Here is a 14,126-nt window from a genome sequence, read left to right as displayed (position 1 = left end):
ACACTGTGAGGAGGGAATTTTAGGATATTCCAGGCAGATTTGCCTATATCTCTGTGCTCAGTGCAAGCACTGTACACTTTCAGGGGGGGAAATCTAGGACATTCCAGCCAGATTGGCCGATTGCTCTTTCCTAAGTGCAAGCGCTGTACACTGTGGGGGGGCATTCTAGGATAGTCCTGGCAGATTAGCCGATAGCTCTGTGCTCAGTGCAAGCACTGTACACTGTGGTGGTAGGAATTCTAGGACATTTCTGGCACACTTGCCGATAGGTATTTGCTCTGTGCAAGCACTGTACACTGTCGGGTGGGGAATTCTAGGATATTCCAGGCAGATTTACCGATATCTCTGTGCTCATTGCAAGCACTGACACCCTGGGGAGGGGGAATTCTACGATATTCCAGGCAGATTTGCCGATAGCTCTTTGCTAAGGGCAAGCACTGTACACCGTGGTTGGGTGGGAATTCTACCATATTCCAGGCAGATTTGCCGATAGCTCTGTGCTCAGTGCAAGCACTGTTCACTGTGGGGGTAGGAATTCTAGGACATTTCTGGCACACTTGCCGATAGGTATTTGCTATGTGCAAGCCCTGTATATTGTCGGGCAGGGATTTCTATGATATTCCAGGCAGATTTGCCCATAGCTCTGTGCTCAGTGCAAGCACTGTACACTTTCAAGGGGGGAAATCTAGGACATTCCAGGCAGATTTGCCCATAGCTCTGTGCTCAGTGTAAGCACTGTACACATGGGGGTAGGAATTCTACGACATTCCTGGGAGATTTGCCGATATCTCTTTGCAGAGTGCAAGCACTGTACACTGTGTGTGTGTGTGGGGGGAATTCCCAGATATTCCAGGCAGATTTGCCGATAGCTCTGTGCTCAGTGCAAGCACTGTTCACTGTGGGGGTAGGAATTCTAGGACATTTCTGGCACACTTGCCGATAGGTATTTGCTATGTGCAAGCCCTGTATATTGTCGAGCAGGGATTTCTATGATATTCCAGGCAGATTTGCCCATAGCTCTATGCTCAGTGCAAGCATTGTACACTTTCAAGGGGGGAAATCTAGGACATTCCAGGCAGATTTGCCGATTGCTCTTTCCTACGTGCAAGCACTGTACACTATGTGGGTAGGAATTCTAGGACATTTTTGGCACTCTTGCCGATAGGTATTTGCTATGTGCAAGCACTGTACACTGTCCGGTGGGGAATTCTAGGATATTCCAGGCAGATTAGCCGATATCTCTGTGCTCAGTGCAAGCAAGTATACTTTGGGGGATGGGAATCTAGGACATTCGAGGCAGATTTGCCTATATTTCTGTGCTCAGTCTAAGTACTGTGCACTGAAGGGCGGGGGAATTCTAGGACATTCCAGGCAGATTTGCCGATTGCTCTTTCCTACGTGCAAGCACTGTACACTGTGGGGGGGCATTCTAGGATATTCCAGGCAGATTAGCCAATAGCTCTGTGCTCAGTGCAAGCACTGTACACTGTGGGGGTAGGAATTCTAGGACATTTCTGGCACACTTGCCGATAGGTATTTGCTATGTGCAAGCACTGTACACTGTCGGGCGGGGAATTCTAGGATATTCCAGGCAGATTTGCCGATATCTCTGTGCTCATTGCAAGCACTGACACCCTGGGGAGGGGGAATTCTACAATATTCCAGGCAGATTTGCCAATAGCTCTTTGCTAAGTGCAAGCACTGTACACCGTGGGTGGGGGGGAATTCTACCATATCCCAGGCAGATTTGCCGATAGCTCTGTGCTCAGTGTAAGCACTGTACAAATGGGGTAGGAATTCTAGGACATTTCTTGCACACTTGTCGATATCTCTTTGCTGAGTCCAAGCACTGTACACTGTGGGGGGGAATTCTAGGATATTCCAGGCAGATTTGCCGATAGCTCTGTGCTTAGTGCAAGCACTGTATACTTTGGGGGGGTGGGAATCTAGGACATTCGAGGCAGATTTGCCTATATTTCTGTGCTCAGTCTAAGCACTGTGCACTGAGGGGGTGGGGAATTCTAAGACATTCCAGGCAGATTTGCCAATTGCACTGTGTACAGTGCAAGCACAGTACACTGTGTGGAGGGGGATTCTAGGACATTCTAGGCAGATTTGCTGATAGCTCTGTGCTTAGTGCAAGCACTGTACACTGTGGGGGTAGGAATTCTAGGATATTCCAGGCAGATTTGCCGATTGCTCCTTGTTCGGTGCCAGCACAGTACACTGTGTCGACGGGGATTCTAGGTCATTCCAGGTAGTTTTGCCTATAGCTCTTTGCTAAGTGCAAGCACTGTACACTTTTGGGGGGAATTCTAGGACATTCCAGGCCAATTAGCTGATAGCTCTGTGCTCAGTGCAAGCACTGTACACTGTGGGTGTAGGAATTCTAGGACATTTCTGGCACACTTGCCGATAGGTATTTGCTATGTGCAAGCCCTGTACACTGTCGGGCGGGGAATTCTAGGATATTCCAGGCAGATTTGCCGATAGCTCTGTGCTCAGTGCAAGCACTGTACACCGTGGGGGGGAATTCTATGATATTCCAGGCAGATTTGCCGATAGCTCTTTGTTAAGTGCAAGCACTGTACAACGTGGGTGGGGGGGATTTCTATGATATTCCAGGCAGATTTGCTGATAGCTCTGTGCTCAGTGCAAGCACCGTACACTTTTGGGGTAGGAATTCTAGGACATTTCAGGCAGATTTGCCGATAGGTATTTGCTAAGTGCAAGCACTGTACACTGTGGGGTGAATTCTAGGATATTCCAGGCAGATTTGCCGATAGCTCTGTGCTCAGTGCAAGCACTGTACACTTTCAAGGGGGGAAATCTAGGACATTCCAGGCAGATTTGCCGATTGCTCTTTCCTAAGTGCAAGCACTGTACACTGTGGGAGTAGGAAATCTAGGACATTTTTGGCACTCTTGCCAATAGTTATTTGCTAAGTCCAAGCACTGTACACTGTCCAGCGGGGAATTCTAGGATATTCCAGGCAGATTTGACGATAGCTCTGTGCTCAGTGCAAGCACTGTACACTTTGGGGGGGGGGATCTAGGACATTCGAGGCAGATTTGCCTATATTTCTGTGCTCAGTCGTAGCACTGTGCACTGTAGTGGGGGGAATTCTAGGACTTCCAGGCCGATTAGTTGATAGCTCTGATTTCAGTGCAAGCACTGTACACTTTGGGTGGGGGGAAATCTTGGACATTCCAGGCAGATTTGCTGATAGGTCTGTGCTCAGTGCAAGCTCTGTACACTGTGGGGGGGAATTCTAGGATATTCCAGGCAGATTTGCGATAGATCTGTGCTCAGTGCAAGCTGTGTACACTGTGGGGGTAGGAATTCTAGGACATTCCATGCAGATTTGCCGATAGCTCTTTGCTAAGTGCAAGCACTGTACACTGTGGGGGTGGGGAATTCTAGGATATTCTAGGCAGATTTGCTGATAGCTCTGTGCTCAGTGCAAGCATTGTACACTTTGGGGGGGGGAATCTAGGACATTCCAGGCAGATTTGCCTATATTTCTGTGCTCAGTGTAAGCACTGTGCACTGAAGGGTGGGGAATTCTAGGACATTCCAGGCAGATTTGCCGATTGCTCTGTGTACAGTGCATGCACTGTACTCTGTGTGGAGGGAGATTCTAGGACATTCCAGGCAGATTTGCCGATAGCTCTGTGCTCAGTGGAAGCACTGTACACTTTCAGGGGGGGAATCTAGGACATTCCCGGCAGATTTGCTGATTGCTCTTTGCTAAGTGCAAGCACTGTACACTGTGTGGGTAGGAATTCTAGGACATTTCAGGCTTATTTGCCGATAGGTATTTGCTAAGTGCAAGCACTACACTGTCAGGGGGGGGCGAATTCTAGGATATTCCAGGCAGATTTGCCGATAGCTCTGTGCTCAGTGCAAGCACTGTACACTTTGGGGGTGGGAATCTAGGACATTCGAGGCTGATTTGCCTATATTTCTGTGCTCAGTCTAAGCACTGTGCTCTAAGGTGGGGAATTCTAGGACATTTCAGGTAGATTTCCCGATTGCTCTGTGTACAGTGCAAGCACAGCACACTGTGTGGAGGGGGATTCTAGGACATTCCAGGCAGATTAACTGTTAGCTCTGTGCTCAGTGGAAGCACTGTACACTGTGGGGCGGGGAGGAATTCTAAGACATTCCAGGCAGATTTGCTGATATTTCTGTTCTCAGTCGAAGCACTGTGCACTGTAGGGGGTAATTCTAGGACATTCCAGGCAGATTTGCTGATAGCTCTGTGCTCAGTGCAAGCACTTTACAATGTGGGTGGGTAATCTAGAACATTCCAGGCAGATTTGCCGATATTTCTGTGCTCAGTTGAAGCACTGTGCACTATAGTGGGGGGAATTCTTGGACATTCCATGCAGATTAGCTGATAGCTCTGTGCTCAGTGCAAGCACTGTACTCTTTGAAGGGGGGAAATCTAGGACATTCCAGTCAGATTTGCCAATATTTCTGTGCTCAGTCGAAGCTCTGTGCACTGTAGGGGGAGAATTCTAGGACATTCCAGGCAGATTTGCCGATAGCTTTGTGCTCAGTGCTAGCACTGTACACTGTGGGGGGGGAATTCTAGGACATTGCAGGCAGATTTGCCGATAGCTCTGTGCTTAGTGCTAGCACTGTACACTGTGACCGTAGGTCTCCATTTCCCACTCGCCCTGTCCTGGGAAGCCTGGAACTGGGTGTGGTGGTTTTCCTGCTGGGGGAAGCACACAGAAGAATTTTTCCACGACATCCTCACCCCGAGTCACTGCATCTAGAGGGCTGCCCGCTATCTGCCAGCTTCATGGCCTGTGAGAGGAGAGCGTTGGCAGCCCTGCACCCCATAATTGCTGCCTCTCTTCTCCCACACTCAATCCTTGGCTTTTTCTGCTTGGCCTGAGTCCTCAGAGCTTCCCTATGTGGGTGCCCCCTGACCACCCCTCCCCACAGTCTGCGCCATGCCGCTGGGCATGGAGACGGGCGCCATCTCCGACGCACAGATCTCCGCCTCCTCCATGCAACTGGGCTTCCTGGGGCTGCAGCGCTGGGCCCCGGAGCTGGCCCGTCTGCACCGCACGGGCGTCATCAACGCCTGGACCGCCAGCAACTATGACAGGAACCCCTGGATCCAGGTCTGGCCATGTGGGTGTGGTCTGAGCTGCCCTTGGGGCTGCCAGGAGGAGGGGCCATCATGGACCTCCAGGGAGAGGGAGCAGACTCCCACGGGGGGGTTTCTATAGGCCATCTTGGGGGCAGGGTTAGGGGGACAGCACGCTGGACAGTGCCTTCCCTGAGCTCTGGGTGAAGAGCCCACAGGAGAGGCTCATGAGAACAGCCCGTCTGTCTGTCCTGCTGGGGTGGGTGGCCCAGGGACAAGGCCACCAAGCTCCCCACTGCCCGGGTCCAGGTGAACCTGCTGAGGAAAATTCGGGTAACAGGTGTGGTGACACAGGGCGCCAGCCGTGCGGGCAGCGCCGAGTACCTCAAGTCCTTCAAGGTGGCCTACAGCCAGGATGGACGTCAGTTCCAGTTCATCAAGAACCCGGAGGGCACGACAGACAAGGTGAGGTTGCTGGGTGGGGGTGGGGGGCTAAGAAGGGCTGCAGTTGCATCCCCAGGCCCTCAGTGATGTTGGAGGGTCCCTGAGGGTGAGGAGGGTTCTGGGGTGATAGACCACAAGCTGGGTCTTCATGCCCCCCCTCCTGTGGGTCAAAGCATAGCCCCACCTACTAGCTGAGACCAGCCAGGCTCAGATGGGTTCAGTGGTGGTGGAGGGAGGCTTCGGTGCTGGAGCTGGGCTGTGTTCCTGGCCTGCAGTGCTGCCACACTGAGCTCTGCTCAAGGCTGCCACTGCCGAGATAGGCTGTGTCGGGTACCTGTGTCTGGATAAGCTGTTCTTCTCCAGCGTCCGAGGAAGGGAGTGCCTTTCCTAGTTACACACAAGCACTCTAGTGATTGCAGGTGGTCCAGTGTGACACAAGGGTTTAGACTTAGGCCCCAGAATTCCAGGGAGCATGTGAGAGCAAACTCTGCATTCAGGGTGGTCCACTTAGACTCACTGTGTGTCCCCCCCCCCAGATATTTTGGGGTAATATGGACAACAATGGTCTGAAGGTCAACCTGTTTGACTCCCCACTGGAGGTGCAGTACGTGAGGCTGGTGCCCATCATCTGCCACCGGGGCTGCACCCTGCGCTTTGAGCTTCTGGGCTGCAAGCTGACTGGTGAGGGGGTACTGGGGAGGGGGTCAGAGGATGGTGTTGGGAGGTGGCCTTTCCCCTTCTGTTCTCATCTGGGCTCAGGAGCTGGTATCAGGACCCGGGACCTGGGTACCTGTTCACTGCCTGCCTAGTCTTGGCATTCTGACTGGCAGATAAGAACAAAAGGTTTAAAGTGTTTCCCTTCTTCTGATGGTCCCTTGAGCTTCTGGAGTTTGCCGCTCTATTTCTAGATGTGCAATGTCCGTGTTGACTTGGCAGGAAGTCCTTTCTTTCTTTTTTTTTTCTTTTTTGTTTGTTTTGTTTTCTAATGTTTCCAGGGCCTGGGTCTTACATGCTTTATGCAATTTGATGAGTAGAGGATGCCATACATGAGTGAATGAATGAATGAATGAATGAATGAGTTAGAGGAAAGTGAGGCTCACATAAACTATTTCTCAAGTGCAGCCACTAGATCTTAAAACCTGGTATTGATATTTGTGTTCTTAAAAAAATTCGGTGGGGGGTGGTAGTGCAGCAGGTTAAGCACACATGGCGCGAAGCTCAAGGACCAGCATAAGGATCCTGGTTCGAGCCCCCAGCTCCCCACCTACAAGGGGCTCACTTCAAAAGCAGTGAAGTAGGTCTGCAGGTGTCTGTCTTTCTCTCTCCCCCTCTCTGTCTTCCCCTCCTCTCTCCATTTCTCTCTGTCCTATCCAATAACAACAGTGGTAACAACAATAATTATAACAACAACAATATACAGCAAGGGCAACAAAAGGGAAAAAATGGCCTCTAGGAGCAGTCAATTTGTGGTGCAGGCACTGAGCCCCCGCAATAACCCTGGAGGCAAAAAAAAAGCGTGTGTGTGTGTGTGTGTGTGTGTCTATGAGAAGAAGGAGAGAGATAGAGAGACAAAGGGGGAGAGAGAGAGAGAGAGCAAAGGACCAGTGCACCAACCAACTCTGGCATATGTGGTGCTGGGGGCTGAATCTGGGCCTCATGCAAGTCCTGTCCTCCTTCTTCTTTTTCTAGCGTTTGCCCTTCTTCCATAGCCAGTCAACAGCGTCAGGTTGAAAGCTGTCAGGAGCTGCTTGTTGCTGGCTTTGAAAGTGACTGGGATCCATGTGGATTCAGTTGGCTAGGAAGGATCGTCAGTTTCCCCAATGCATGGGGACTCACTGGATGCACCACGAGAAGGTCGATCCAATTACTGAGATCTTCCCTCCACTCCCGGATTGTGTTTAGACACCCCCATCCAGTGTTTTCCCTCCAATTCCTATATATAATCTGCATTCCATAGACACACAGAGGGATTCTAGGGCCCTCAAGGGCCTTTCCTTATGGTCCCTGGTCACATTCTGTCACCATCCAAAGTCTTCAGGGCGTGTGGGGAGGCTGGGACCCCAGATGTGGGTGATGGCACTCTTGCTGGCAGGATGCGCGGAACCGCTGGGCATGAAGGACAACACCATCCCAGACAAGCAGATCACAGCTTCCAGCATCTACAGGACATGGGGCCTGAACGCCTTCAGCTGGTACCCATTCTACGCACGGCTGGACAGGCAGGGCCAGTTCAATGCCTGGGCTGCCCAGAGCAACTCGGCCTCTGAGTGGCTACAGGTGTGTCTCAACTCTCCTGGGATGCGGTGTGTCAGGAAGGTTCTGGAAGTTTCTAGACAGTCCCAGAAAGTGCTGGTGACCCTGGGCAGCTGGCTAGTGCTGCTGATCTTTGACCACTTAGGCTTCTACTCCCCAAGAAAGAATTTCTGAAAAGCCTTGTTTTTCTTCCATTTTGCTTATTCTGTCTCCTCTGTGCCTCCAACTCCAGCAGGAGGTGAGGAGCATCAGTGCCAGAGGGAGATGTGTGTGTGTGTGTGTGTGTGTGTTTGTGTGTGTGTGTCTGTGTGTGTGCGCGCACGCAGGGTAGAGTCATCTCCACTGGCCACCACAGAGGAAAGACTGAGGCCCAAGGACAATGGGGCAGGAAGGGAGGGCACAGATTCCCTGGAATCCAGAAACCCACAAATTGGGGAAACCAGAGCATCACTTCTCTATAGGTGAGACTCACCTGCCAGTTGGCAGAGATCTGGGCTTGCCACCTGGATTTGGGGTCTGTGGTCCCAGGTAGCTGGCTGGCTCCCCAGTATGGTCAGGCCAGACTTCAGGCTGTGGAGCCAGTTTCTGGAGGACGCAGTGCCTCAGCACTCAGGAGTCAGGACTAGGAAGGCCCCGAGGGGACTTGGAGAGCAGCTCACCATCCCCACCCTACCTTGGGCGGTAGTCTTTCCTATACTCATTTCCTGCTCTGATGCCCTGGCTCTGAAGTCCCAGCCTGGCTGCAGTGCCTGACAAAGTAGGTGGCCTCTCACCACCAGGAGACCCAGGGCCTGGTGCATGGGTGACACTGGAGTAGTGCTTTGTCTGGCCAACTTTCTAGTCTTTATTTCGTGTACAGACGGACAAAGGTTGAGACACCGTGGCCCTGCTCTACCATTCACTGAATGCCCCTTGTGCCATCCAGGGTATTCCCACGTAATGTTGGGGTTCAACCTATGGCTCCACCCACAGACAAGGCATGCACTCTACTCACTGAGCCATCTCCTGGCCCATAGGTTGGCATTACTTTGCCCATTTTCCAGAGGAGGAAGTTAAGGTTTTGCTAAAGTACTAAGGACCCCATGCTGCCTCCCACCAGCTAAGCAAAGGCTGACTTCCCCACAGATCGACCTGGCCTCCCAGAGGAAGGTGACGGGCATCATCACCCAGGGAGCCCGTGACTTTGGCCACATCCAGTATGTGGCCACCTACAAGGTGGCCCACAGTGACAACGGCCTGAACTGGACGGAGTACCGGGAACCTGGAGCCCTCGAGAGCAAGGTGGGACCAGGTTACTATGGGACTCTGGAAAGGAGTGGGTTAGAGCCTGCCTGGCCATCTGGCAGAAGAGGGGCTGACTAGGGGGCCCTCATGACACCCCTCTGCCCCCAGATCTTCCAAGGGAACTTGGACAACAACTCCCACAAGAAGAATGTGTTTGAGTGGCCTTTCCTTGCCCGCTTTGTGCGCATCCTGCCCGTGGCCTGGCACAACCGAATCACCCTGCGCGTGGAGCTGCTGGGCTGCTAGCCGGGGCCCAGCCAGTAGAAGCGGGGTGCCCCCTCCCTGCCCCTCCTGGCTGGCAGTGGGCCTGCTGCCTCCACCTCCACACTGACCTGTGATTGTCTGAGCTGGGGGGAGGGCCTCCAGCCCCTCTCCCTTCCCCCTCCTCCCCCTCCTTCCAAGACCCTCCCCCCAGCCCTCCCTCTACTCCCCACCTGAGATGACAGGAACATGTGGGATGTGGAGGACACTTCTCCAGATCCCCTGGCTACCACCTGCCCCTTCCCCCAGTCTCTCCCACCCTACAGACCCAGGCAGGAAGCTGCCACTCTTATCTCTACTTCCCTGTCTTCCTGGAGACTCTCCTGGCCTGGGATTCCTGACAGAGACTGAAGTTGGGGGTGGGGGTGGGGTCTGTGTGGGGACAGGGGGTGGGCCTGGGCGCCCTCTGTGCTGGCTCTTCACCCCAGAGTCCACGGCAGCTTCAAATATATTTATGTCACCTCTGGACGCTGCCCTGCCTGCTCACTGTGCACCTACCCACTGTGGACATGGACTTTGGCCCAGGGGACTGTGACCCACACTGCTCCTTCCCTCCCCTCCCCCTCTGCCTGCCAATCTAGGAGGGCTCACAGCAGGCTGGAGGGCAGAGCAGTTAACCTGGGGCCCCCACTTCCAGTTGGCTTCCCCCTCCAAACTCCCTCCCCCCACAACTCTGGGGCGGAGTCACCAGGGGCCTGGGGGAGGGGTAGCAGTGGGGGATAGTCACCCAGTGCTCAGGCTGCTGTTCCCCCTTTGAGTGACTTCATCTTGTGCACTGGAAAAAGGATGGAGTTCCAGGGGGCTCCAGGGGCTCCAGGATGTGGAGGGAGGGCTGAGGTGGAGGGTGTCCAGAGACCACTGGCTGTCAGCCCTGTGCAGTGCGTGCAGGTCAGCGTCCCTTGCTGATGTGGGTGAAGGGGGGTGCTGGCATACAGGAGGGTCTCAGTAGCTGAAAAAGGCACTGGTGAAACCACCCTCCACTGGCAGTCTTTGGCCACAGATGAATTTTCCAGAACATAACGCTGGGAGCCTAGGGCCCCTGGGCAGCAGGAAAAAGGAGTGTGTGTGTGTGTGTGTGTGTGTGTGTGTGTGTGTGTGTCCCCTGAGTGGCTTGCTTCCTCCTGCCAGCTCTCCAGGCCTGGCTTCTTGTCTGGGCAGAACCAGGTGCAGTTTCCACGTGCATGGGATGTGCTCCCCACCCCTGGGTCTGGCTTCAGGGCTCCCTGGTAGCCCATTTTTCTACCTTATCCTGTCCTGGCCTTTCCTGGGGACTGGCGAAGGGTGTTCTGAGTCCTCAATGCCAGGTTCAACCTTGCCATCACCGGAATCAGGCCTGCAAAATAAAGACTACTGCTGGCTGCCCCCCTGCTGCTGTTCATGGTACTGAGTTTCTAAAATTATTAAAACAAACAACAACAAAAAGACTTGGTGTGGCCTGGCAGCTGGCACAGTGGTTAAAATATTGGACTTAAAAGGATAGAGTCTTGAGTTTGATCCCTGGCGTTTCATGTGCTGATTCTCTGTATCTATTCCCTTCTCTTTCACATAAGCCCATTTTTAAAAGAGTCACCTTCAAAAATGAATAGATAAATATTACAAAAATAAAAATAAAAAAGAAGCCCTCCCTTGATCTTCTGTCAGATCCAGGTGCCCAGCCTGCCATGCATTTTCTTCCAGGGAGTGTTTCTTATGCCAGGTACACAGCAGCACAATGGAGGCAGGGCTGTTAAAATAATTGATTCCCAGTTTCTACCCTAAAGATTCTCATCTACTGACCTTGGAATGGGACCTGGTCAGCTGTGTTTTTAGAAATCCTCCCATGTGACACTGCCGCCCAGCCAGGGTGTGCAGCCTCACGCCACAGCTGGTATTGGAAATGCTCACTGCATGCCTCAGCGGTGGAAGGGCCTTCGCTGGGAGCGGGTCCCAAGGGGCCTCTTCTGCAGCCTCGGGGCATTCAGCCCTGCTCTCGGCCCTCCACATCCATCTGCACTGGGTCTCTGAAGATGCTGCTTCTCTCCTCTGGAGATGAACTGCACACGACTCAATGCCACCCTTTAGAAATAGACGGCCCGGTCGGTCGTTTCTCAGCATTCTCACCAAGCTGTGCAGCCACCACCTCCATCTAATCTCCATCGCCATCACCCCAGAAGAGACCTGGTGTCCCCCACCCTCCCTGCAGCCCAGCCCCTGCAGCCACTCAGCTGCTGTCTGTCTCTGGAGGTTTGTCTACTCTGGACAGGGTCCCTGGGGTGCAGCCACGCAGTGTGCAGACACAGGAGTGACTCCTCTGGCTGAGGGCCCTGTCTGGAGGCTGCTCCTTGCTGCGGCAGCAAGAGGTTCACCCCTCTTTGTGGCTGGGTGGCGGTGCCTGTGATAGTGCCCCTGGCTCACGCACTCCGCAGCTGATGGGCATCTGGGAAGCTTCCAGTTGTTGGCTATTAATAATGCTGCTCTGCACACTCATGTTTGTGTATGAGCATCTGTTCTCAGGTGCCCCTGGGTGAGTCACTCAGCGTAGAATTGCTGGGTCATATGGTAACTCTATGCTTAACTTTATGAGGACTGCCAAGCTGTTTCCCCCAATGGCCACACCATTAGAAATGTCTATATTCCCACCAGCAATGTGTGAGAGTTCCGACGTCTTAATACTTATTCCCTTTTGTTGTCCTTGTAGTTATTATTGTTGTCGTTGTTGGATAGGACAGAGAGAAATGGAGAAAGGAGGGGAAGACAGAGAAGAGGAGAGAAAGACAGACACCTGCAGACCTGTTTCACCGCTTGTGAAGCGACTCCCCTGCAGGTGGGGAGCCGGGGCTCGAACCAGGAACCTTATAGGTCCTTGCACTTTGTGCCACGTGCCCTTAACCTGCTGCGCTACCGCCCGACTCCCGAGTTCCAGTTTCTTTAATCCAGAGCACTGCTTGGCTCGTTTACAGGAGACTGGGGATTGAACCTGGGACCTCAGCCTCAGACATGAAGGCAATTTGCAGAACCATTTGTCTCACCAGTTTGAGGGTCTCAATTTATTTATTTATTAAAGATTTTATTTATTTTATTAATGAGAAAGATAGGAGAGAGAGATAGAGGCAGACATCACTCTGGTACATATGCTGCCAGGGATTAAACTCAGGACCTCTGGGTCCCAATTTCTTGATGTAATCACATTTGTTATTTTCTTCCTTTCTTCCTTTCTTTTTTTGAAATTACATCATCCTAGTGGGTGTGTGCAGTGGCATCTCATGCGGTCTTGGTCTTGATTTCCATTTCCCAGATGATTCCTGATGTTGGACATCTTTTCCTGAGCTCAAGGGTCATCTATACTTCTTTACTGGAGAAGTGTCTATTCAAACAAATTCTTTTGCCCATTTCAAATTGGGTTTCCATTTGTTGTTGTGTTAGGAGCTATCAATGTATCTGGGGCACTAGACTCTCACCAGACAAGTGATTTACAAACATTGCCTCCCCTTTTGTGGATTGTCTTTTTACCTTTTGGATGGTCCTTTTGAAGTATAAGAATTTCAATTTCGATGCAGCACATTTCATCCATTTATCTCCTTTGGTTGTTTCTGTTTTAGGGGTCCATGTTTTCTTTGGGTTGGTTGTTTCTCAGGGATCTTATCTGCAAAACCACTGCCTAATCTAAGGTCATGATGATTTATACCTGTTCTTTTTTTTTTTTTTTTTTTTTTGCCCCCAAGGTTATCGCTAGGGCTCTACGAATGCTTGCACTTGCTTGCACTATGAATCCACTGCTCCTAGTGGCCATTTTTCTTTTAAAAAATATTTTATTTATTTATTTATTTTACCAGAGCACTACTCAGCTCTAGCTTATGGTGGTGTAGGGGATTGAACCTGGGACTTTGGAGTCTCAGACATGAGAGTCTCTTTGCAAAACCATTATACTATCTACCCTTCACTATTTAATTTTTGTATTACAGAATTATATGTTAACAGGGGTTTGAATCCACACCATTCCCACCACCAGAGTTCTGAATCTTAGTCTCCCCACTGCAATCCACCACAGTTCCCCTAAAGTTGTAGACATGGGCCAACCATCTTCTCTACAACTATCTGTCCATGTTTATACATAGCTGCCCCTTCTTTTCATGATTCAATCCTCTCTTCCCCTCTAAGCCAGGCATAACATCGTAGCTACCTCCATATGTCCCTCTCCTTTTCCTTCTTTTTCTCTGGGTGCTGATGGAGCTGGAGTGCAGAGCCCTCTTATTTTCATCCTATCACTTCTCCCCCACTGGGAGTGTGGATCAAGGATGTTTATGGGGAGCTGAAGGTGGGAGTTCTGGCTTCTGTAGCTGCTTCTCTACTGAGCATGGGCGTTGACAGGCCGATCCACACCCCCAGCCTGTTTCTATCTTTCCCTAGTGGACCAGAGCTCTGGAGATGCGAGGGTCATGTAGGGTGGCATGACCTAAGTTGAGACAAGATGGTTAATGAATAGGAACCAAAAAGTAGGACCAGAGGAGATGAGATTCGTGATTTTAGGGTAGAAGAAAGCTAGGAGAACCATTTTAGGCATGTTCCCGGGGGCATACAACTATAGTAGTTTTGCTTGAGTTTGGTATTTATTTATTTATTTATTTATTTATTATTGGATAGAGACAGAAACTGAGAAAGGGAGAAATAGAGAGGGAGAGAGACAGCTGCAGACCTGCTTCACTTGTGAAGATTTTTCCCTGCAGGTGGGGACCAGGGGCTTGAAACCAAGTCCTTGTGAACTGTAATATATGCACTTAACCAGGTGTGCCACCGCCTG

General features: G+C 51.5%; 1 protein-coding gene and 1 long non-coding RNA gene across 5 annotated transcripts in view; one reads left to right on the top strand and one right to left on the bottom strand.

Moving 5' to 3' along the window:
* LOC132534869 (uncharacterized) overlaps positions 1 to 14,126 on the bottom strand; it is a 51,403-nt gene that overhangs the window by 32,747 nt on the left and 4,530 nt on the right. The gene's annotated exons all lie outside the window — the stretch shown is intronic.
* LOC103117496 (milk fat globule EGF and factor V/VIII domain containing) overlaps positions 1 to 14,126 on the top strand; it is a 48,637-nt gene that overhangs the window by 31,180 nt on the left and 3,331 nt on the right. For 2 of the 4 annotated variants that reach the window (XM_060179409.1, XM_060179412.1), the window contains exons 4-9: positions 4,960 to 5,141; positions 5,417 to 5,572; positions 6,088 to 6,232; positions 7,644 to 7,828; positions 8,930 to 9,085; positions 9,197 to 9,817. In XM_060179409.1, coding sequence (XP_060035392.1) covers positions 4,960 to 5,141; positions 5,417 to 5,572; positions 6,088 to 6,232; positions 7,644 to 7,828; positions 8,930 to 9,085; positions 9,197 to 9,334 — 962 coding nt within the window. In that variant the 3' untranslated portion in view covers positions 9,335 to 9,817. Of the gene's footprint in view, positions 1 to 4,959; positions 5,142 to 5,416; positions 5,573 to 6,087; positions 6,233 to 7,643; positions 7,829 to 8,929; positions 9,086 to 9,196; positions 9,818 to 14,126 lie in introns of those variants that run through there. The other 2 variants (XM_060179410.1, XM_060179411.1) reach the window with 1 other exon arrangement.

Source organism: Erinaceus europaeus, chromosome 20 (assembly GCF_950295315.1).
Source record: "Erinaceus europaeus chromosome 20, mEriEur2.1, whole genome shotgun sequence".
Taxonomy (NCBI): Eukaryota; Metazoa; Chordata; class Mammalia; order Eulipotyphla; family Erinaceidae; genus Erinaceus; species Erinaceus europaeus.
The sequence above is the reverse complement of the archived record's forward strand: the minus strand, read 5'-3'. Positions and strand labels throughout refer to the sequence as shown.